This window comes from Scatophagus argus, chromosome 15 (assembly GCF_020382885.2).
Source record: "Scatophagus argus isolate fScaArg1 chromosome 15, fScaArg1.pri, whole genome shotgun sequence".
Lineage (NCBI taxonomy): Eukaryota > Metazoa > Chordata > Actinopteri > Scatophagidae > Scatophagus > Scatophagus argus.
The window spans coordinates 8,137,391-8,161,752 of NC_058507.1; the positions used below are offsets into that span (position 1 = coordinate 8,137,391).

Consider the following 24,362-nt stretch of genomic DNA (forward strand, 5'->3'; position numbering starts at 1 on the left):
TATTTTCTTCTGAAATATTTTTTAATTTGTCTGATTTGCTCATTTATTGCTCAAATACGTGAGGTAGGCCAACTCCTAAATTTGGATCACCTTTGCGGCCAACAAATGCTCTTTAGACCAGTTAGATCTAGAGCTACGTGGGTGTTGTTATTTAGAGTACCACGACGTTACCTCGCAACAATTAGGCTGGTTTACTGTCTGGATCCCGGCATTTAAATGCAAATTGGGGGTACTGCGTATGTGACCCGTCGGCTGTTACTCACAAAGTTTCTCATTATGAAGAAGAAAATACTGCGCGCAATATGCCGTCTTTATTTAAAAGTGGTGGAGGAGAGAAGGGGGGTTATCCAAGGTGTTTGAGACAGATGAGGGAGGTGGGGGTCGGGGAGGGAGGAGGCAGGGAGGGTAAATTGGGCGGACACATAAAAACTGCAAGTGGCCATAGATGCTGGATCATTTGGAAAAGTCTGGTCGTCCTGCGCACCGCCCGCCCTCACGAGCTGCACTGGAGACGGTCAGGAAACCCTGCTAGCGCCGGCCCTCGCTCCGACCCAGTCTCCTCTTGTCCGCTTAGAGGTGTCGCTTGAGGATTAATGAGCCAAAAAGGCACCCAACTTTTCCTTTAAAGCTCATTTCGGCGTTTTTCGGCTTTACGCCTGGACTGCCTTACACCTTCCCTTTCGTATTCACTTCTCTCGAGGATACCTGTACGTCTACTGATGGTAAGCACTCATCTACGGATACATTTACACATGACAGAGATTCAGTAGCGACGCGTGTAGAAACTGAACCTGTTGAACGAAAAATGAAGAATCTCGTTGACAGTTTGTGACTTAGTTTTGGTCTTTCCTGTTTCTGCGCGATGAACTGACTTCTCCGCAGACTCAGGAGAGCATTACTGGTAGAAATGTACAAGGATACGTGCCTATAAAAACCGTATAGACTACGCCAGTGACACAGAAAATGAGATAAGGTGCGATAAAAGCGTATTTTTGGACAAATAGCGCAGCAGACCTGGTGGAGCTCGTAGCAGGTTAAAGCCTTTTGTGCCGGAGAGTTGAGCAGTGACAAACCAACTGAGGTCATTTCCAAAACAGAGCGTCCAAATGTCTCAGCGAGTCTCTTCCTCCAACACAATTAAAGTATTTACATTTTGTGACTTTAGATCAAAGTCTGGCACAGATTTTGCTCGATTGAACACCTGCATCTGCTGCGTGTCTTCGCGCGTAATGTGGACGATGGAGAGCAGACGGCTAAGGGTTTACGCCACAAGTGAAGAAAATAACCTTTAATTTCTTTTAGTTCATTTTTTAATTCCAGTTAATTCCAGCTTTCATATGGGTTTTCAAGAGTAATCCACGCGTAGCTCAGCCAGATGTAAGACGGCACACTTCGGTCCAGTTAAGTCTGCAAAAACATCACCGTGCGATAACAGATGGGATTCGGGTTTGTAATTGTTGAACATTCAAGGGCTCAGGTATTTTCACTTGTTTTGTAACATCACCTGTTTTGTCACAATTGATTATAAAGTGGAACTGTGTCATTTAATGCAGTAAAGCTGCAGCTGAGAAGACATTCTGCGGCCTGCAGACGCATGGCGTCCTTGGCACATTTGTACGTTTCAACTCAAATTTCTCTTCCATCGTGCAGAGAAACAGACTCGCAAAAATGAATGCGAAATGCTTTTGATATTTACGAAATTAAATACTTATAACTAAAACGCGCATGGCAAAGAGAGGATAAACTAATTCCAGTAATTTCTCAGGAAAATACTGGCCCCACTACCAGATATTTTGGGTTTTCCATTTGTATTATTTGAGGCTGTTGGACCTGTTATGCAAATCAGCTGAGAGCATTTGGCAATTTCACGAGTTCCAATTTTTTCATTAAAAGAGCGACATCAACATAAGAAATCTCACAAAGGTCATGCCACTCATCATCTATAACCGGAGTTTTTGCATTTTAGAATATACCACAGCTAACAAAATCATTAACCTGTTTTCAGTGATCTCACTGACTGTGAATGTTCTCATTGTTGAGCTGCTCACTGGGAGCAAATAAAATCCCCAAACTTCACTATTCCAACAACAAGAGACGTTACAAGTCTGTGTTTTATTTCTGTCAACACAAACGAGGACATTGCATTTTATTGAGCAGACCGATTCAAAGTGAAGCTAAACATTTACAACCCGCTTGTTATCAGGAAGGGAAACAAAGCACAAAAATTAAATGGTATAATAAAAATTCTGTTTTTTGTTGGTTTGCATCTATTCTTTTTGTTAGCCACTTTTTTAATGTATCATCATGAGCTGTGTATGATTTCAAGCTCAGTAGCACTAAACAGAGAATCTAAAACAATTAGATCAGGCCAGCGATTTGGCTGTTCACGTGATAACCTGTTGCCCTCCTGCCCTCCTGCCTTCCTCCCTCCTTCCCACCATCACTGTCAGATTCCTCAGGAAACACATCTGAAGCGCCATGTGCATAGTCTGATCACATTATCTCTGGTCAGAGAGACAGAGAGAGGCCAAGGGGGATCGAGCAAAGCCAAGGGCAGTTGACTGCTCTGGCCTAATTGCACCCTGGTTTGCATTTGTTGTTGCAAAATGTGTCTCTGTCTGTCGCTCAGTTCAAAAGTATTCTGAATGCGAAGCTTCTTCACTTAATAACCCTGGGTTTCTGTTTTGTTGTCACTGTTTGACCAAGAGAATCACTGAAAAAATGAACAGAGTTTGGTGTAAACCTTTTTAAATCACCAAAACAGTCCAGCAAAATGAATGCCACGGCTTTTTCCAGAGTTGAAAGTTACTCCCTATCTGTCTTGCATCTTCTTTCATCATCGTCGCTCCACTTTGAGTGTCTGTCTGTTTTAGCCTGCAGCTTTGTCAGTGGCTGGTTACAGTTACAAGATGTTCTGTATGGTCAGTGTTTTTGAGTGCTATGAATCCCTGTAATCATGGGAGAGGCCCTCGCTGTACAATGAACGTTTGTTGTAAGAGATGTGCACACACATACAGTCAAACTCTCTCTGTCTCTCTGTCGCACACACACACACACACACACACACACACACACACACACACACACACACACACAGAGAGTTATCCCCCCACCCCAGGGGTAACAGAGCTGATCATGTTCTGAACCCTCCTCTCCCTTTGCCAGAGTTCTCACGAACATGCAAGCGGTGGCACACACTTATGCACACATACAAACACACACCGTTTTCACCCTTGTGTTCATGCACGTCACCCTGTCTTCACACAACACACTGGATCTGGTGTCATGACCGAGAAGGAAGGGTCAGTGTGAGGTCAAAGTCTAATGCTGTTAGGAAAAAGATCCTTGATTGCATGTACAGCGAGCCATGCAGAGGCCGAGATAATCGCACGGATACAAACCCAGACATGCTCACACACACTGTATGTTGCACACACACACACACACAATGTTCCTGTTAATGTGCATCCTCACTGTGTAGTAATGCTTGGGTGCTCTCCAGTGGAACAGGCTCCAAATGATGACCAAAGACCTACTTTGCTCCGGAGGACCAAACAGAAATGTCTGCTCTGTGGTGCTGTGCTGTTGCTGTGGTTAAAAAAAAAAAAAACTCAGTAATTTTATTAGCGTGATTCAACATCATCTAGCACATTTAAAATGACGTGTAAAAGAACCAAACCATTAGAGCCATATTGCTGTGCTTAAATCTACAACAACAACAAAAAGTGTCATGGCTGAAAATTTCTGTTTGAGAAACTGCTCCAAAAAACTTTCACGTGTTAACTAAAGTCATCTTCTGGAACATACTTTAAATAAGTGTCATCAATGTTGTGGTTATTTCAAGATTAAGAGCCAAATATATGCTACAATACCCCCCCAAAAAACATGCACATGTCGGTGCTGAGTGCACGACTCTTCTACCGATGACAGTGATGTCAAAGAGCACAAGGCCTGTCATCAGCGTCACGACAACCTGTGTGATCCCTCAAGTGGGGAAGCGTTACTAAGAGATGAGCCCCTTTTGAGAGGGATGTATTTAGTTCCTTGTGTGAGGTTGACTCAGTTCACTTGTAGGCAGTTTCTGAAAGCAAGCAGGCCTCTTTTTTGGATATAGATTTTACAACTTCTGATCAAAGTGGTGTTATCAGCTCTTTGGTCTGGTTGTGAACACAAGAGGATTTTTCAGTTCAAGTTGGTACTTATGTAATGTTTTTTTTTTTTTTTTTTGCTGTTGGGAGAATAACTTGCCATCGCTGCAAAGAAGCTGCTCTTGAAACAGGTTTTTCAAATCAATGTCTGGAATAGATGTAATAATGTAATGAGGTGTGTTTTCTGTCTGAGATGAGTGTTAGGCTCTAGGGATCTGCTGTCTGTGTTGTGGCACATACCTCCTTACATTCCAGTTACAGTAAATAGCTAGCTTAGCCCGTGAGCCAAAATGATAAGCCTTAAAGAGACACTGGGTCTCTCTCTTACCCACATACACACACACACACACACTCTGACACAGATATACACACCTTGCCCAAGTAAATAACATGAAACTGCCTCACATGTTGGTAACTGCATTCGATTTATAATTTCCCTGTGGTTTTTCTGTATCTTTCAGGAACAGGGTCACTCCAACGTTCTCCTGCAGCCGCCCAACACCACCTAACATTTCCTGGAAGAACGTGTCCATTGACTGCTCCCAACAAACATGGACTGTTTTCCCATGCTTTATTTTCTGTCGGTAAGTAAGTGGACCACGCCATTTCAATTTGCGGCATGTGACACGTTGCCACATCTCACATTTTCCTTCTGTCTTTCCCTCTCCCTTTCTCTGTGCCCACTGAATTGCTGACTTATTTGGCATTCACCAGACTTGAACTCCAAGTCCCAATGTGGTAATGGGCAAGGCACTTGTATGAGGAAGGGTTTTTCCGGTTAAATGTGTGGCACATAGTTCGTGGTTTGCCCAACAGCTTGTCAGAGGAGGCTGTGAGGGACCGTGGTTCCTTATCGAGTTAAGAATTTGCTCTGACCTCAGGGCTGCCTCTTTTATTTGTCTAATCATTGTGGAGGAGGGTGGAGACGAGGGGAGCGGGAGGGAATGAAGAGAATTAGTTCTCAGATTCCATTCAAAAAAAGTTGTGTTCTTGAACCATTTGTTTGCCTCCGGAGGATGTCACCAAAGATAAACTGCAGGAGGTCTATCTGATTGGGGCTTTACTGTAATCAAGGCAGTCTAGACCATATGAGAAAAAGGAACGACAAAGCGTCCATGTTAGTCATAAAGGAGGCCTTATTCTCCCTTCATTGTCTTTCTTTTGTGTGTTTTCTCCCTCTTAACTCTGCTCAGTCCCTTCCTAATCTTTTATCTCCCTTTGCCATCTTCTGTTCCCCTCAGAGACATCATGATTCCTGGTAATCGAATGCTGATGGTCATTTTAATATGCCAAGTCCTGCTGGGAGAAAGCAACCATGCTAGTCTGATACCTGAAGAAGGTAAAAAGAAAGTATCGGGCCTGCAGGGTCGTTCGGCCGCTCAGAGCCATGAACTGCTGCGGGACTTCGAGGCCACGCTGCTGCATATGTTTGGCCTCAAGAGGCGGCCACGGCCCAGCCGCTCGGCCACTGTGCCTCGCTACCTGCTGGACCTCTACCGGCTACAGTCGGGCGAGGCTGAGGAGGCTGGAGAACATGACATCACTTTTGAGTACCCAGAGAGGTCAGCCAGCCGGGCCAACACTGTGAGGGGCTTCCACCATGAAGGTAAATTTAAAAAAACATGGGTTATTTTGCCATCATATGTAGTAGAGGGAAATTAGAAAGCACAAAAATAAAAGGCTGGCATCAGTAGGAAGAGAGATGATAAATGGATCATGTCAGCAGAGAAACATTACACCATACTCATGGTCATTGTTAATTTTGGTAGTAATATATTTCATTAGCATGGGCGAGGACTGCTAAGTATTCAAGGGGAAAAAAAAGACACATTTCCTACATCCCTTGAAACACGATTGTAAGGCAGTTCCACCCATCTCACCATAACCAAGGAATCTAAGGATGTGGTCACCAAACACTGTCTACAGAGGGGCAGAAAAATTCAGTTAGACAAGCTCTCAAGAGCCTCATTTGACAAAACTCTGCATGTTTGGTTAGCAGCTGCAGGAAAAGCATACCTTCATATTACTGACTTACACTTCTCACCCCACCCAGCAGAACATGGCTTAAAAAAGCCCAGCCTTGGCCTGCAAACGGAGTGTGCTCCTCTCTCATGTCTCCAGTTTATATGGAGGGCTCTTTTAGAAGGACCTTCCTCAACGTGCAATTATCTTTAATGCTACTCTGCAGGGTTCTAAATAAAGCCCCTACTGCCAACAATGTGGGTGCTGAGCGCAGACGCTGCAGCTCTCTGAAGAGATGGAAAAACAGTCTCAGAAGCTGGTGTGATATAAAGACTGGAACGTTAGAAGGGTTTCTGTTTATTGTGACTTGGGTCTGCTTAGTTTTATGCAGAGGTTTCGGTTAGGCTCGGAGAAACTCCAGGGTGATGGATCTGTTAAACATAAACTGAGGTTGGAAAGCTAGACTGAAACACGTCGGATAAATGCTTGAAAACGATCTTTGGCAGAGAGTCTGGGGTGATGTACCGGACTTAGCAAGTGAGGAAGTGATTTTGTAGTGTGCAGGACTGATAAAACTGGGGAACATGTCCACCACGCGGTGGTGGTGGGGGAGTGCGGGGGAGACAGATGAGTCACACTTAATGGGGCTCGTCAAACATTCTGCTCGTGGTAGCACACGGGAACACGCATTTACACGGCAACATACCAAGGCTAGTCAGGAAGAAAGAGCACCACCGCTCGGAGAGGAACTTCTGCTTGTGATGCAATGTGGTGTGTGTACATGCGTGTGTATGGGTTTCTACTGCTCTCGACAGGCATTTGCCCTCCTTCTCCTTTGCTAAACTATGTTAATGATATGTTTTGAGGCCTTTTGAGTTAGAGTGCTCGCTTTCATGGATGCACCGCTGGTGAGGGAACAGCATAGGTAAATTGTGTTGCCGTTCATCTTGAATCCGCCATCTTCGTTCGACGTGTTCTTTTTTCATTACGTCTAAATGACTTCGTGATAAAGCAACAAAGCCAACATTAGTATGCATGCGCATGCACATTTCAAATTTTGAATAACCTTTGGTTGAGGATTTGAATACACTGCATTCCCCTGCGAGCCCTGCTTTCCCATGGGCCTCAGACAAATGAAATTCTACTGTATTGTCAGACTGCTTAATGATTATTCACGATGAAAATGATAAATGTCTTAAGTGAACAAACTGCGGAGCTAATCAGAAACACAGCAGGTTTTAATAATGAAAACCACCTGGGTAAGATTAGGGCCTGGGTGTGAAATAACAGGGGTGGATTGAGCAGGAAAATAGTAGACACAACATTCCTTTCCCCAACAATGGTGATCTTGCCAGAAATCTGCAGACTGAGCGTGGAACAGGGAGCCTCCACTGTGTTTATACTGTAGCTGTGGTACGTTAATCACCACCCTCCTTGTAATGCATGTTTCAGCAAAGTGCTCAGAGAAAGGCATTGAAAGAAGGACTGGATAATCCTTATAGATAGATAAGGAAGTGTGGAAAATGCGTATTTATACTCCTGAATACCCCAGAAGCCTTGAAAAGTGTTCTTTTACATTATTTTGTGTCAGCAAATCCAGATCGAGGAGGTGTGAGGTGAACGTTTCATAGTTTTATCTGCTGGTACTGTTGGAGAGCAAAAAACACAGCTGCACACATGAGCAAGAGATACACTGTCTTCATGGAAAGTTCATTATCAGAATATTTATAACTGTATCAGATGCACATGTGAAATGTTTGTTTTCTGCACTTATATTTAGTTAATCCTAAAAGTTCTGAACATTAAACATTTATGCAGCTAATCAAGTGTTCCACACACTTATCATTTTCAGAGCACATGGAGCGGGTACATGAACCTGGTGATGGAGAAACCATGCCCCTACGTTTCCTGTTCAACCTCACCAGCATTCCAGAGGACGAGCTGCTCTCATCCGCCGAACTGAGGCTCTACCGTCATCAGATAGACGAGGCCATCTCTGACACCCTCTCAGCTGACCAGGGGCTTCACCGGATAAACGTGTACGAAGTGCTGAAGCCCCCTCAGCGAGGGCAGCTAATCACGCAGCTCTTGGATACGCGACTTGTGCGCCACAACGCTTCACGCTGGGAGAGCTTTGATGTGAGCCCTGCCGTGCTGCGCTGGACTCGTGAGGGCCTCCCAAATTATGGGCTGGCTGTGGAGGTTTTGCACCTCAACCAGACACCACACCACCAGGGTCGACACGTCCGCATCAGCCGTTCGCTACACCGGGAGCCTGGCGAGGACTGGGAGCAGCTACGCCCCCTCCTGGTTACCTTTGGCCATGATGGGAAGGGTCATCCGTTGACCCGCCGGACCAAGCGCAGCCCCAAGCAGCGGGGCCGTAAACGCAACCGCAACTGCCGGCGCCACGCACTGTACGTGGACTTCAGTGATGTAGGCTGGAATGACTGGATAGTGGCACCCCCTGGTTATCAGGCTTATTACTGCCACGGGGAATGCCCCTTTCCTCTGGCGGATCACCTGAACTCAACCAACCATGCCATTGTTCAGACACTGGTGAACTCTGTGAACAACAACATTCCCAAGGCCTGCTGTGTGCCAACAGAGCTCAGCGCCATCTCCATGCTTTACCTAGATGAACATGACAAGGTGGTCCTAAAAAACTACCAGGAAATGGTAGTGGAGGGCTGCGGCTGCCGCTAACACACAGACTAACTAGGACTTGGACTTGGACTGGCGACTTGAAAAAAGCAACATGGATGCTCAAACAAATCAGAAGGTCTTTACTCCCAAAAATGTTCACTTGGACCCTTATTTATAACTTTTATGTTGAGGTGTATGTTTGTCTCACTTTTTTTGTTTCTTTGACAATATGATCATATATTTTGACAAAATATATATATTTATATCTACATATTAAAAATAAATTGAGTCCTTATTTTAAACATAAAAAAGCTGTACAACTTTTCATAATGTACATTAGATTGTATAAGTTTTTTTTATTGAGAAAATAGTAAAACAATCTAAAAAGTAAAGTTTATTTACTGGTAATATTTATTGCTTTCATATGATATACATTTTGGAAAAAAAATAAAAACACGAATTGCTTCCAATAACACCTTCAAGCCGATCAGAAGATGCACCCTTTGTGTATTTGCATAAAATAGAGCACTGCGTGAATCTGTCAGAACATTGACTTCTTCAAGGAATCAGTTGAAATAATCAGAAGTGTACTTTGACTTCAGTGAACCTCTTTACATGATTTTAGCAAGCCCCTTACAACAAAATCCATTTTCTTGTAAAATACATGTAATAACTATCTACTATGAGAGAGATGTAAAAATAAAAGTTCACAGAAATTATTTATTACTCTTTTAACATGAATTTGGATTTAAATTCTAAGCCTGCTTACCCCTAATGGCCTGTTAAATGTGTTCAAATCACCTTTTTTTATCCAGAGGAAAGTTAAAAGCATGCAACTTTTTCTGATGCTCTCTCTTTGCCAAATAAAAAATATTTGGTTCTTAATCTGGCATCTGACCAGCTTTGATTGAATCGCTCTCAAGCAACAAAAGACAAATAGTGGAAATTCTAACCCTGGGGTTCTATATTTTCTCGGTTTTCACTGACAGAAGCTGTCACAGAAATGGTATGCCATTTCAAAGCAAGTATAGTAGGCCTTTGGGTTAGGGCCTTATTGTTCTCAGATTTCACTTTTATGTCAATTAGGCTAACATGTGGTGGTTGGACACTCACTAATCCAATTGCAGTCGGGGCGGTTTGTTGAGCCTGACTGTGGGAGGGTGATTCTATTGTTCTTGACGTCCCCACATTGGGGGCATGATTGTGGCCGATGCGTCCTGCCCCAATACGAGGCGGCTGAGTCCTCAGAAGAATCAAAGGTTAGACGCTCTGTCTCCTGCCTTTGTCTTCAGCGGCTCATGCCGGCAGAGCAAAGACGCCTGTCTCCAACCTGTGCCCCATCACACAATAGGCTTCTACATCACTTATTTACAAGCTGACGGCTGGCCCAAATTATATGATAATGTTTAGAGAGAGCGACTCCTTTGAACTGCCGGAGGACGTTGGCCGTGCTTTGTTTCACAGAGTACCCTGTACCTCAGACATGACGATGCACAGGGTAAACATAAATAATCTTAAAGCTGGCAGTATAAAACTTTTTCACACTTTAATGTGTAGTTTTAATGCATAAAACTTCTAATTTTGGTTCATACTTAATTGGTGTCAGTCTCAGGACAAAGATAGAAAACTATATTATTTAACTTGAAAAATGTCTTGACTTGTATGTTGTGACAAATGAAATAGCTGCAGCATTAGGTGATTTCTTCTAATGATAGGTCAGGTTTTGCACTGGAGCATGTGCAGTCCCCCGGGCCCTCTAATGGCTGCTGGGTTTTTCTTTGATGCCTGCCTATCAGCGACCAAAAACGAGGCCGACTGTTAAAGGAGGTGAAGAATTTCATTTTGAAGTGGCTGAAGGCAGAAGAGAAGGGGCTGATGGTGGGAGGTACGTGTATGTGTGTGTTCGGGAAGAAGGGGGGCTCTTTGCAGCAGCTTGACAGCGCAATTACAACATTTCAACTGATCTCCCCCCTGAAGTTGAGATAACATCAGCCAGTTATGGTAATTGTCTTGCCTGTTCATTATCCCACCACCCTGACACAAAGAGAGGATGCATGTTTATTAAAAGGCCCAGAGAGGGATGTTTATATAAGCTCAGCACAACCAGAGAGCCTGCCATTTAGTTTACCAGCCAGCGAGCCTCGTGTTGAGCCCTTAAAATTTGGGTTTAGAGCTAAAGCCTTCTGTAGCATCAAGCCTCAAGTCCTAAATGCTTCACAGAGTGTCATCAGCCACGTGAGCCTTAAGAACTTCAGGAAAGAATAAGATAAATGTGTGTGTGTGTGTGTGTGTGTGTGTGGGGGGGGGGGGGGGGGGGTCAATTACAGAATGAGGCCTTAGATTGAGGGCTTTGTCATTCCTATGTGACGTGCCTCTCAGTCTCGTGTAAGTGCTCGTTCTCACGCAATTACAGGTGAGTCATTATGCAGCAGGTCTATTGACACTGCTCGACTAATTGACTGGGCGAAGTCTTCAAAAAGCTTTTTATCTGGACGTTCCACCGTAAAAGCCGAGTGTTTATAGACAGTAAACCTCCTCACAGGAACAAAAGGAAGATGATCCTCGCTTGCATTGCCTCGTTTGAATGGGTGCACTTCATACTTCCATCACTGAAATTTTCCTTTCTTTTCTCTCAGAGTTAGCAGAAGTTAGAGATCTGTGTGTGTTTGTGTGTGCGTGTGTGTGCCTGTAAATCAGGCTCTCGGGTAAGTCACGTGACACTAAACACACCTATGAAAGTTAGATTTTTGTGTGTTGGTAAAGTTAAAGGGGCAGGTCAATTTTTGTCATAACGTGACAGTAAATCCTGTGTTTAAACTTAGTGTTGCAGCATATGGCTGCCCTTATTTCTTTTCAACAGCCCAAAAAAGTGCAATGAGACAGAAGAACAAACTAGCAGACAGAAAATAAAGCCTTATTTCTCTCTATAGCAATTTTTATGTTTTATATTTTCGGGAGCTGCAACTTATTTTTGTATGATGTCTTGCTGCCTACCTGGAAAAACTTTGGTGAGTAGTTCTTACTACCTCATGTCAAAAAAACCCCCAGACTATTCCTTTAATGTTTTATTCTGATAATGTTATAATTCAGTTATGTTAAGTAGTGCTACTTAACTTTAAGGTCTCTCATCCTTTAGTTCTTGTCTGTCACCCTTTCATGTTTTTACAGTGGCTGAAACAAAATTGCTGGGGTCAAAGTTATTGTCTCCGTTGCTATTGAATTTTCCTGAAATAATTTTTAACATTCCGGAAATGAAATTCTGCTCAGTTCTGTCATATTAGAGTGGTGGCAGAACTTTTGGAAAGCAGTGGACATCTCAACACCTCGGCAACTAAAACCAAGACTATCTGCAGGGTTAGATACCACAAGAGGTAAAAATACTTTTTGCAGTTTGAGTGAACTGACCTTTAAACACAAACAAAACAGCAGTGACACTCAGCTATACCAGAACAAGTGTTTATGGAACATGTATTGAGGGCTGGATGCGTCACGCTGTGCTTTGCTACAGTCCCAAACTGGAAAGAGTTAGCTTGTTCTGCCCTCTGAGTTCGGCAGAGAATCAGGCAGGGGCTATTGTGATGATAGCTCATGTCAGTGCTGCTCGAGGTCACGGCCTCTTGTTTCAGTCTCCCACTCATACTTCCACACACGCATTCTTTCTTATACCCTTTTTGAGGGTATATCATTTTTACACAAAGACAGGCACCCACATTGACACACGGGTCTGAAACCTTAGACCCTTCCCGCTGTCCATCTGTAGGGGTTATCTGTGTGACACCTCCTCTCACCCCTGTCTGTGGATCATCTCCACTCATCACACACACCTCGGTGCTAGCACATGGCAGCCGGGACGCTCCACGGTGCATTTAAGGGGATAAGGCTGTCATCGACGGAATACTTTGACCTCGGGGTCACGGGCACGAAACAGACACACGGTGCGTACAGTGCAGGTGATACTGGCTAATAGTGGAGAATTTCACTCTTTGTGGTGGTTCAAACATAAGTGAAGGGCTGAAACAATTGATTAACATTACTTTATCATCTGTAACAAGCGATTTAAACCCCTTAGCGATCAGCTGCCTCAGTGCACACTGGATATGTTATCTTCCTGAGGATGACATCTGGTTGACACATGAGTCCAAGCTGTTTTAAGATCCCTCTTGCAATGCAGTAAGTGATTCTTAGTTTGTAACAGTAGAGCAAACAAAACAGGACTACAAAATAAAAAAATATGTGAGAGAAAAACATACATTTTCACCATGTTTGTGCTTTTGCACAAAACATTCCAATTACAGATATGTCATTCATTGATAAATTAAAAAAAATAATCAACAGATGAATCAGTAATTCAGTTAGTTTCAGACCAGCATTGCTTCTTACATTACATCTTACGTTAAACATAAAGAAAGCACTTTTGTTGCATTAGCCAAAAGATCTAAACTTAAAAACAATGTGATTTTGATTGACATTTGTTAGGCTTTTGGTCGTTCTCACCCTCTGTGAACTTCCTTTTAACTTACCGTGTGTGTGTGTGTGTGTGTGTGTGTGTGTGTTTGTGTGTGTGCGTGCTGTCCTTCACATGCACACTTAAAGTATGTGTGGCACGGCTACAAATCTGCAGTCGCTTGTTCCCTTCAGGTTGTTAGCACCCCTGGTGTCTGTCAGTGGTGTTAGAAGAAAAACAATGAAGGCCTCTCAAAGAAAGCTTAATAACAGTAATTGCTGCCTGAGTGACTAGAAAGAGAATCAGATATTTCCATCTTGACAACTGTTACCAAACAAAGAGTACAGGAACGAAGTGCTGGGAGCCATGGACTGTGTATATATATGTGTGTGTGTGTGTGTGTGTGGGGGGGGGGGTTACATACTGACTGTGTGATTAAACCCCCTTGACACTCATTTCTCTCATCGAGCCTCCCTGACTGGGAAGGGATGGCAGTGGAAATTTCCACTTGTTGAAGAAACAACCTGTAGGTTTAAAATTTGGTGTCAAGTGCCAGTGTCGCTGTGTGGACGGAATGCTTCTTTTGTGGGCAAGTCTCTGGTGTAATTTCGGGCAGGGCAGGGTGTCCCTGCAGTAGGCCTTTCTTCCTCGGGCCCTGTGCAGTTTCATTAGATACGGCTAATGAAAAGATGGCTGCTGGACGGCCCGGCCCCCCGACGCTCCTCTGGCCTGTATTTAGAGCCCCCGCCTCACATCTCCCACTGAACAGGTGTGCCGACTGACCCTCCAGCACTGCACCAACTCATAGAAAACAGTTTTCATCCTTTTCTTTCACAGGCTACTTTCAGTTAAGTTCATTTTACAACATTATTTAAAGCAAATTTTGTTTTTGGATTTAATTATCGAAATACAAACGCAGATGCCTTCTTCTGTTTCCTGTTAGACTAAAATCACTTCATACTGATAGAAAAAGAGGTCTGACCCAAGCTTGAAAATAACCCTGTTACTGAAAATTAACAGAAACTATGACACAGAGATTTCCCGGTGCTGTACTTTATGTGACATGTATGCATGTACGTTACACACACTTTTCTTTTTTGTGTAGTTGGATTTTGTCATATTTTTGAAAGAGTGAAAGAGCTGCTGTTCTGATGTATTAATGTTTTTTTGTGCTGCCGGTCTGAATGAGCTCTCTTTGTATAATACTTGAATTGTGAATCGTGCTGAAATGTCTGGGCTGGTTGAATGGTTAACCACATCAGCCTATTGGTATAATTATGGGTGCGGTAACTATTTCTAAACCTGATGAAGATCCAACTGGGATAAAAAAAAAAAAGAAAGAAGATCCATCCATTTAGATAAATTTACGGTTTTGAAATCAGCCTGCAGGCACCACTCTTCATTATGAGCACTTTTCCATGAGGCAAGGTTCACATATACAATTTACACACATGTATGAACTTTATAAGATATTTTTAATATACTACAGCAGCTATTTCACAAGTTGTTCTTTCATATGAGCATTTATTGCCCTGCAGACAGTTTGTTTTCTTGCCTCTAGTAAAAACAAGTGGCAACATAAAGTGTCACACACATTCTTCTCACATCCTTGTCTTTATTTACACATATGGCAGGAAATTAAAGACAGTGAGCAAAGCGAGCATCCCTCATTTAACAATCTCCACCGCTCTGAAGCCTCTGGCAAACTGAGACGTTGTAAAAAGCCTCCTGTAATTAGACAAAGCTGTTTATGCACAACTGCTCCATCTCATTCCCCCATTCGTTTCCCTATGAGACACTAATTTGCCTTTCAGCATGATAATAGTTGATATACAGTATGGTGTCATCTGGTGACAGCTCATTGTTTTGCTCCGGTTGGTGACAGAAGCCTATTTCGGCTACTGGCAGCTTCTCTCTTCTCAGGTGCATAAATATCCGAGAAGAGAACTGGTGTTTGGCTGGAAGTTAGATCTCAGTGTTTATTTGCTAACAGACTCCCTCTGTGTTCATACGCTGACCCTTTGTGTGGTTCTCTGAGAGGCAGGTGGATTGTGCCTCTGGCTTGCGAGCTACAGTTTGAAAGCAACAACGTGAAACCGGAGCTGTAACACGACCTCGAGGCAATTAGGCCCACAATGAGGACGTTTTTTTCACATTCACTCCTTTTGTGTGCCTAAATACTATTTAAGAGCAAATAAAACGAGGAACCTTGCATACTTTGCCAGAGAGGCCTGAGGAAAAGTGTACAACCAGGTAGCCAATCAGCGGGAGAAGATTTTATATCTGAGTGATGGCGAGTTGCTCCAATGCATATCTTTCCTTTGAAGTTGCTCTACCTTGTTGGCCTTGTGCGTGTAAGCAGTGAGGGGTTTTTCATGGGGTCTACAGTATTTGAGGACGCAAGAGTTATAGAATTCATTTCGGGGGAGTTTTAGCGCCGTAGAACCTTTCCCATGTTCACAGACAGACATGTGGAAATGGGAAAGGTGCAGTGAGGCCTGGAAGTGAGAGAGAGAGAGACCCTGTAGCTCATTCCCTCCTCCTCCTTCTTCCCTCCCTCCTCCCATCCGTTGCTATATACCCTTCTCTGAATGGAGTGTGTCTACCGGATCTGCCCAGGATGAAATGTCATATCTTAGACTGATCCTTATCTCTTAATCGCTTCCTTTGTCTCCCATGATTCCTCAGACCCTCCCTGACTTCCCTCCTCGGACGCAGCCCTTTGATGTGTCAGCCATGGTTAGGAACGCTGGGGGTGGGATATTTGTGATGTGTGCATGCATGCATGCGTGTGTGTGTGTGTGTGTGTGTGTGTGTGTGTGTGTGTGTGTTTTAAAGTGGAGGTCTGGTTCTGCTCTGAGCTAACAAGAGCCTCAGAGGTTATCAAGATTCGACGGTGGAGGAGACCACTGGAAAGGGTTGGTGCTTTGCGTCTCTTGTGGCTTTGAAAAAGTTAGATGCAAAGAGATGGTGTGTGTTGTTGCACGTATAGAGTACTTGTGTATGTTCATGTCTGTGTGCTGGAGGGCAGGAGTAATGTGTAACATATACAGTGATGTGTTCCTGTGTGTGTTTACGCATTTTTATGACTCTACTCTGGGTAAAATCCTAAGCTGATGACACATCGGCCTCACAAACTTTCTCTAGGGCTATTAAAGCAGATGTTTGCATGGGTCACAGACAGTCAAATGTGAAACAAATGTTGGTAATATCAAAGAAAGAGTCTACAAAGAATGAAAAATAACAAAACAGAACATAGAGCAAATTGAAAAAGCCCCAAAGCGTTACAGTCTAATTAGTACGACTGAATCCGGGAAAGCAGTTTACACTCTGTCTGAAACAGCCATTGAAGATATCCTCTTAAACCTCTTCTTCAATCACTTTCAGCCATTTAGGGATGCAAGGGTTAGTTTGCTGGTCAGTCAGTCAGTCTGTCCTCCCCTTTGGTCCAGACTGCGGTATCTCAACAACTACTGGATAGACTTCCATTAAATTTTTTTGTATTAAATTTGCACATGCAAATTGATCTTCTGAGTTTGGTGATTCCCTGACTTTTCCTGTAGAACCATCATCAGGCATTTGTACTTGTTGTCTCATGTCTAATCAACTAATGGATGAAATGCAATGAAATTTAGCAGAGACACCCATGTCAGTTGTTATAAAATTTCATTTAACACCATCAGGTAAAAATATTTATTAGTTTAATTCAGTTTATGAGCAAACTAGCAATTTAGCATTTATGACCTACAAAACTAATGACATTACCTTCATCCTTAGCTTTACTTTGTGATGCTAAATTGTGATGATACACATGGTGAACATTATGCCTGCTAAACATCAATAGGTTGAGAATGTGTGAAAATGTTAGCATGCTAACAATAGGATTTAGCTCAAATCACTGCTGTGTCTATATAAATGTTGTGGCTTCAATTTTGTACATTAGGTGAAGTGGGGTCTTTGTATAAGTAAATGAATCAGCCTTGAGCTGCCTCTGCTGTTCTTGCTGTAATGTGTTAGGCTCATTAACTTCCAAATAGTTCTTTGCCATATGTTTTATTTTATCGGGCAAGCAGGAATTTTAGACTTGGATAAAAAGGACAAAACATTGTTCAGTTCCCCAAACAAAAAACTATTCAGGCTTACATAATTCTGCAAAAAGAAAAGCTAGAATGACCTGTGATCTAATCTAACACACAGTAGAGCTAATATTTTTGGCCCCTAATACCAGTTGACCCAATATTCACTCAAACTTTCTATGTTTATCTGCAGGTTTGAAAACTTCCACAGAAACAGTAAGAAGTCCTACAGCAGTTAAGCTCAGTGTCCCCGTTCTTGGCACAGTTCAATGGAATAATATATGGAGAAGACCGTGGGAAAATTTCACTGCGATCAGATAAATTCTTTCAAATTACAGTTAGTTACAGATAGTACAAAATGATACTTATAAACAGCAAAATCATGCACAGTTCCAGTCCTCTCATACCTTTGTTGGTCAGTATATAATGAAATTAAGAAGGTGTACAGAGATTAAATGTAAATACAACAGGAGTAGATTGGACAAAACAAGCAGATGGAGTACAGCCGGACCTTTTGGGTTTCTTCTGGCACAGCTGGAGGATGCCTGCTTCATCATCGATGTGATGTGATGTTTCTGCTTTGCCAGATATCCAGTGGGAGTGTGTGTGTGTGTGTGTGCGTGTGTGTGTGTGTTTGTTTGTTTGTGAACCTTGTGAACCTGTACAGAAAAGTAAGAGAGTGAATAACTTTGACCATGAGAAAAAGACAGACAGAGTCAGGGAGGCCTTGTATCTTCCACCACATCCTTGAGCAGATATATACAGTGATATCTTTAAACATGTGACTGTGTATGAGTGGAAAATCTGCGTGTGTATCCTATCACAGCTCATTGCTGTCTGTTTGGATCATTTTGCTGATCCAACATCCGGAGCCTCATTCTTTGGTCCCTAAAGGAATCTCGGGCTGAAGCCAGGGGTGATGGGGGCACATTGTCTGCACCCTCTGGTGGCAGGATGCAACAGCACAACCTGTTCCTTTGTGTGTGCATATCTGTGTGCACACAAAGAGTGTTTGCGCGTCTACGTGTTAATCTGGAGTCAGTAAAAGAACATGCTTCCTCAGGTGAGAGCACAATGCTGTATGTTTGTGTGGGGAGGCCACCCAGCATCAGCTGCATATCTCGACAAAGATAGGAGACCTGGCTTACAATTAGAGGTTTTTACTTCAGCCAAAAGCAACATTGTTCATTTCAATGAAAGAGCGGGGCCCTCACTGGGTTCTGAGCCACCTGGAGATGAAGGAGGGTGGAGGCGAATGGAAAATAGAGAGAAGAATAACAGAATTAGTGTCAGAAAGAAAATGTCACCATAAGAACAGATTCATCAACATGTAACGGTAAGGTTATTATTATCGTCTCGTATATGCAGCCTGGCGTTTTCAAACTCTGGGTGGATTTCCAAGTAACGAAGCAGCATTGTTTCAGCCACGGGTGTATCTGTGTGTATTTGCACATCCAAGCCAGTGCAGAGAGAAAATAACCCAGCACTTTTCCCCAGATTTAGGTCTAAGCTTGAATAAACTCTGACACTCCCTCCTTTGCGAGTGATTGTCAAGAGGCTGTTTGTTGCTCTTGGCATGAAAATACACAACCGTATACATTTAGCTGTGGATGCTGGACCATTCGAGAGTGAGATCATTAACATATGTGCCGAGCAGTTAAGGCCTGCAGCCACGAGCCCTGGGGGGACCACTCGGCTGTGTGAGTGAATACTGATCATATACTTTAGATGTTATTACCTCTGCCTGTGTGGAAAAAGTTTGTTCATCAAGTACTTAAACCAGAAACTGAGCAGGTGGTAGACAGGCAAACAAATCAAGCAACATGCATTTGTGTTATTAAGCTTTTTTCCCCTGACAAAGGAAAAAAGAGTTCAGGCTCAAGCTCAAGAACCCTAACTTTTGATTGTTGCTTGAATGATTGGATTTCATGAGCTGGATTTTTGCTGATATGTTTGATTTATGATAATAGCTTTTATTGAAACCGTTTGTCATGAACTTATGACTTTTACCTGTGCAACATTGCAAAATCTCCCAAGTTGGCTAACTATAGAGTTCTCGAATGCTTTTTTGTAGCGTTTTGTTACCACAACATGCAGCAAAAGACTCTGAAAGGAGAAAAAGCTGTGAAGATGCTCAATTAAACATTTCAGCCAACAATAAAAAAAGGAGAGGAAGAGTCACAGCAAACAAACAGACCTGTTGCCATGGTAACGGACAGAGCCCCCTGCTGAGATAGTACATATGGGCCCTCCAGACTGTCAGAAGGAGGTAACAGAATCAGCAACATTGAGAGACTACAAGAGGTATGAGTTAGAACAGTTGACAGACTTGAGCTGAACTACACAAACATTTTTTTGTTTTGATTGTAGTGTCCTGTAAGAATAGGAGGAAAAGTTGGGGAAGAATAGCATCCTAATGAAGACCAGCCTTCCTCAGAGGATGGCCTGCTTTATTTAATATGTCGAGCGGGTTTCCAAAACACTTGGATTCATTTGTCCTCTACCACCATGTGTTAGCCTCTCTGGTGCTTGTTGCCACGCACCTGCCATCCAAAATATTTTAATGATATATGAGAGAAATGCGAGCTGAAAGATGGAGGTTGTGACTGTGGTGTGACGAGCTTATTTTAAAAAGGCCAGGTATAAAACATGGTGAGAGTTTTGGAGGTATTCTGTTTGAGTGGTCAACACGTGGTGTGTCTGTGTGTCTGTACATGTGCATGTGTGTGTCTGTGTGCGATTGTGTGAGGCTCACGGCCACAGCCGTGTCCGGAAAGGCTTGGAGCACAACCAGTCATTAGGAAGTCAGGCCGTCTGGAGTGCATTATGGGCTGGGTACTGTAACTCTTACAAGCACAGGCTGCTATCAAATCAGAGATGAGGGTGAAGAAGGAGGGAATGAGAAACTTAAAGAGAAAGAAGAGAAAAAAATGTCGGTACCTGTGTCACAGAGTAGATGCAAATAACTGGTGTTTTCTTCTTAATGCTTACTTGTTTGTCATGAGAGACAAAAGTACAAAGTCAAAGCAGAATAAAGCACACTAAAATGCAGGGACAGCTTGAGAAAAACAGAGGAAAGGAATGCAATAGATGATGAGAGCTGAAGAGCAAAAGGGCCAACATGAGATTGTTAAAGTGTTTCAGCTATCCAGAAGAAGAGAGGGAGCAAAGGATGGATTGATAGATGGATAGACAAATGTGTGGCTCACAGATACGATGCTGCTCGGGCATAAGGACAGCAAGACGGTGCCCAGACTGAATCAGTGTTACGATGTTATCCACAGCTGAAGTTTTGACTGCAGCTCTCAACAGTTTGACAGGTTTTGGTGCTTTATGTCAAAGAATTCATGTCTGCTTACATTGGTTCTGTTTAGGTGTCATCAGCCGGACGTGATTCACTCCAGACAGTGCAAAGAGTGAGAGAAAGATGCACACTGTAACATACTGGCAGAAGACAGCTGGATGAACATGCATCAAAGAGCTATCAGAGTAGAGACCGATTAGGTGACACAAACAAAAGTAAATATTGCAGGCCTTGTTGAACGATACCAGGTGAGTACGCTGACATGAATTTTAGTTTTGAGTTTAAAGTCTTATCTTCTACTTTGTCTGTCAAAGCACTTTGTAAACTCTTGTTTTTAAAGGTGGTATATAAATAAAATTAGAATTATTATTATTATTATTATTATTATTATGATTATTAAAGTGCCAATAACAGTTCTCAACAAGATGATAAGTAAACAGTGTTGACAGTGTTATTTTTTCCCCTCTAGGGCTGTGGGCAGACATGTTGTAATGTGTGATCATAGTGCAGGCTGCATAGTCTTCTGTTAGTCTGCCATAGCTTGCCACATTTGCACCAAATAGCTGTTTGGCATTGCTTTCTAAATCATAGCTTGTCATGTCTTCATGACAATAAAACATTATATGCAGGAGATTGGGCCTCCCACAATCACAAGTGAAAACCCATTTGTTGAAATGATGATGGTAAGACTTCAAACTGTGGGCTAATAGATGGGATTGGTGCACCAGCAGGCTCAGGCTGTCTGAGGGGCAGGGAAGAAATAAAATCTTAAAAAGTATGTGCTGGGAAACTGGTGTGGAGAACATTGTGATGCATTCAACAAACCAACAACCTTTTCTAACATATAAGATTTCACCAAGTTTTCTCCTGCCCCAACCTGAGTCCAACAGTGGCTGAGGACAAACGAGTTTGCAGCACGTGGTTGTTTCAGAAAATCCTTTGTTGCTCAGTTGTGGCCTTTAGAAATAATTCCCATGCATACTTCAGCACTATGTTGAGAGTTCCCCCATCACTGCCAAAAAAGAGTTCTCAGCATAAGAGTCGGTAACACCAAAACTGATTGGCATTAGCATATCTTTAGTAAGAATGAGAAGCAATTACGTGAAGCCCCAGCATTGTTGGTATCTTCACTGTTGGTTTCCTCCACGATGCTCAGGCGAATAGTAGGAGAAATCAGTCTCTGCACAGTCAATCTGAGCTCATATGGGAAGTCCCGCTGGGAAAATGTGTCAACATCCACATCTCACCCACAGCAGCCGCACTAAGTAAGCTACACTGTAACAGTGACTCAAATAGCGCAGACATATAGCGACTTTTTTTCCAGAAAGATTTAAGCTCGTGAGATTTATGTGGTGGCAGTGTGTAAATATGTTGGCAATATACAGAAGCAATGTACAGGCAATTAGAGGGGAAGTTCTGTTTTTAGACTGTGGAAAGTCAGAAGCTCATTTTAGTGGAGGCACTGTAGACACTCACAGTTGCAGACATCTTTCAAACTCCAGAGTGAATCCATGTAACATGTCAGTACACAATATATTACATATCACTCAGCACTGGAAGTAAACGAAAACCACAGCTTGGAGGTCACAGTTCACAACCATGGGCATTACCCCAAACATTGTTTTTAAGGTCAGCATTTGGGTCATTTATCTGTCGCTCCCTGTCCGTAATGAATATAGAGTTGCTGTAATGTTCTGAAAAAAAAAATCACGTGAGTCAGCACTATGCATCCGCCAACCACAAAAATACAAACAGATTTCATTGCTCGGTGAGTTTGGTGAGGAGGCAGTCAGTAGATTTTCAAAGAGTCTTACTTCAGAAGGGCAGCAAACTGTCAAATCTTGTTGTAGCCACTCAGTTCAAAGAATAATCTCTTGATTTATCAGTCGAATATTTGCATTGGCTCTGTAGTTTCAAGTTAAGAGACAACCAGAGCTGGAGGCAGCCATTTAAGGCATTGTTTTTGACATCTTGACTTCATCCTGCTCTTCTGTTTTTTGATTTAGCTGCAGAGGAGGGAAGGAATTGCCTGGCAAGTGTCTGACCTTCATGTTACAGCATTCAACATATTGAAACACCTGTTTTGATTTATTGTGTTTGGGTAGTTGGCAGTGGATGGATTCCAGCACCCAGCTTTTTGCACATGCAATGCCAAGAAGACACACAAGTCCACAATCCAACTCTGTCTTATACTCTCTCACACTCATACATGTACACACACACACACACAGGGGCAAATAAACACCAAAAGTACATATTTGTACAGCCCAACACACACACACACACACACACACACACAGAGAAGCAGACACTTTTGTGTCGTACTCCTTACAAGTTTTATAAATGACTCAGTTGGAAGATCAATCATGAAAACAGACATTCTGGAAGTGTGTGTTAATGCTTTTCATTTCTAAGTCTCCCCCTGCTGAGCACAGGCGCACTGGCAAACAGAGGAAGAAACAAGAGAGCAAGATGGGAAGGAAAGAACAAGTCCAGCAGAGGAAAGTATGGTCACCATAAGTCAGTGTGCCCTGAGATCACCTTTGACATGGTCCCACCTGTCAGCATGCACCTGAGAGAAGAACTCCTTTTTTTCTGAACCCCAGTGTGCTAATGTTAGAGAGCAAATGGACTGCACAGCCTTTTTGGTGCTGTGCCAAAGTTCCTTTTTCTGCCGGCCTGCGTCTATCTATCTGGTGCATAGAAGAGAGTTAAAGAGGAGGAAATAGATACTCCATCTGGTAGTTGTCTGGCCTTTGCTGTCTATGGGACATATGATGGATTCTATCAGGAAAAGACTCCAAAACACAAAATATTTGAGGTCAATAAGTTCAGGAAATCCCAAAAGTGGGAGAGGGCTTCAGATCTTTGTTGTCTGAATGTTTGAGAGGGTTCTTGGGCTGTGGACTTGGATGCTGTACAGCACAGCCTTATATCACACTTGAAATAAGTATAGTTACCTTTTAATGTTTTTTATGCATTATACTGAAACACCAAAGAGAAAGAGTTGAATGTCTCTATCTGATGATTTTCTCGAAAGAGCTGGTTTCAGCTCCGCCCATTCCGGTGGTTCATGGTTGTCGTCACTTTGACGCATGTATACACTATCGTAATTAGATGGCTGGGGGACGCAGGTGACTGTTTGCCAAGACCAGACGGGCTTATTCCCTTTCCCATGTGTCACAGTATGACATCACAGTCTGGTTGCTCGGACACCCTATCATTGGTCTGATCAGGCAGGACATGATGTGTTTGGGGAGTGACTGAGCCAAACTCAGAGCCCTGTCACAGTCCACCATACGGACGGGCCAGGCTTAGGAGGAAGTAGCCTACAGTACGTGCCAAGGAAGTGTGGGCTGCTCCACTTCAGTCCAGGAATTCTTATCATGTTGACTTTTCAAAAGGGATGCACCACACTGCGGTTTAGTCTGCAGCTGGGACAACAAAGTGATGAATGGAGTGGCTAGTGAGGAAGGGATATGCCCACACACTCACCTCCTCCCTCTCCTTTTTCTCCCTTTACGCCCTCAATCAATTCACACACGTACATGCACACGCTGGTCTCAAATCCTGTAGCAGTCATACGAGTGGAGAAATTTGTGAGCTGTGGGGCTCTGCAGAGCCACTCTCCGGCTGCGGCCATAAAACAAAAGCACTTGTAACATGAAAGAATTCCTGCAATTTACAAGAGGAAGTGGAACATCTGAGAGACGATGTTTGAATTCTGAGTGTGCTCTTCTGGGCGAAGTGTCAAAGCTGGGGAGGCCGCTGCTGGCTGATGT

The 24,362-nt window shown here is 43.1% G+C and overlaps 1 protein-coding gene across 1 annotated transcript; it reads left to right on the forward strand.

Annotated features, from left to right (window-relative positions):
* The first annotated feature begins 402 nt into the window (after positions 1–402).
* bmp4 (bone morphogenetic protein 4) lies at positions 403–9,641 on the forward strand. Its single transcript, XM_046413604.1, has 4 exons — positions 403–722; positions 4,610–4,732; positions 5,390–5,754; positions 7,963–9,641. Exons 3-4 carry the CDS (start codon positions 5,397–5,399, stop codon positions 8,814–8,816), a joined length of 1,212 nt encoding a protein of 403 aa, XP_046269560.1. The 5' UTR covers positions 403–722; positions 4,610–4,732; positions 5,390–5,396; the 3' UTR covers positions 8,817–9,641.
* Positions 9,642–24,362: the final 14,721 nt, after the last annotated feature.

Bases quoted from the DNA above. Each gene is read 5' to 3' on its own strand.
- bmp4 (XM_046413604.1), top strand. From the start codon at position 5,397: ATGATTCCTGGTAATCGAATGCTGATGGTCATTTTAATATGCCAAGTC. The intron at 5,755-7,962 runs GTAAATTTAAAA...TATCATTTTCAG, and splicing joins GAGGGGCTTCCACCATGAAG to AGCACATGGAGCGGGTACAT.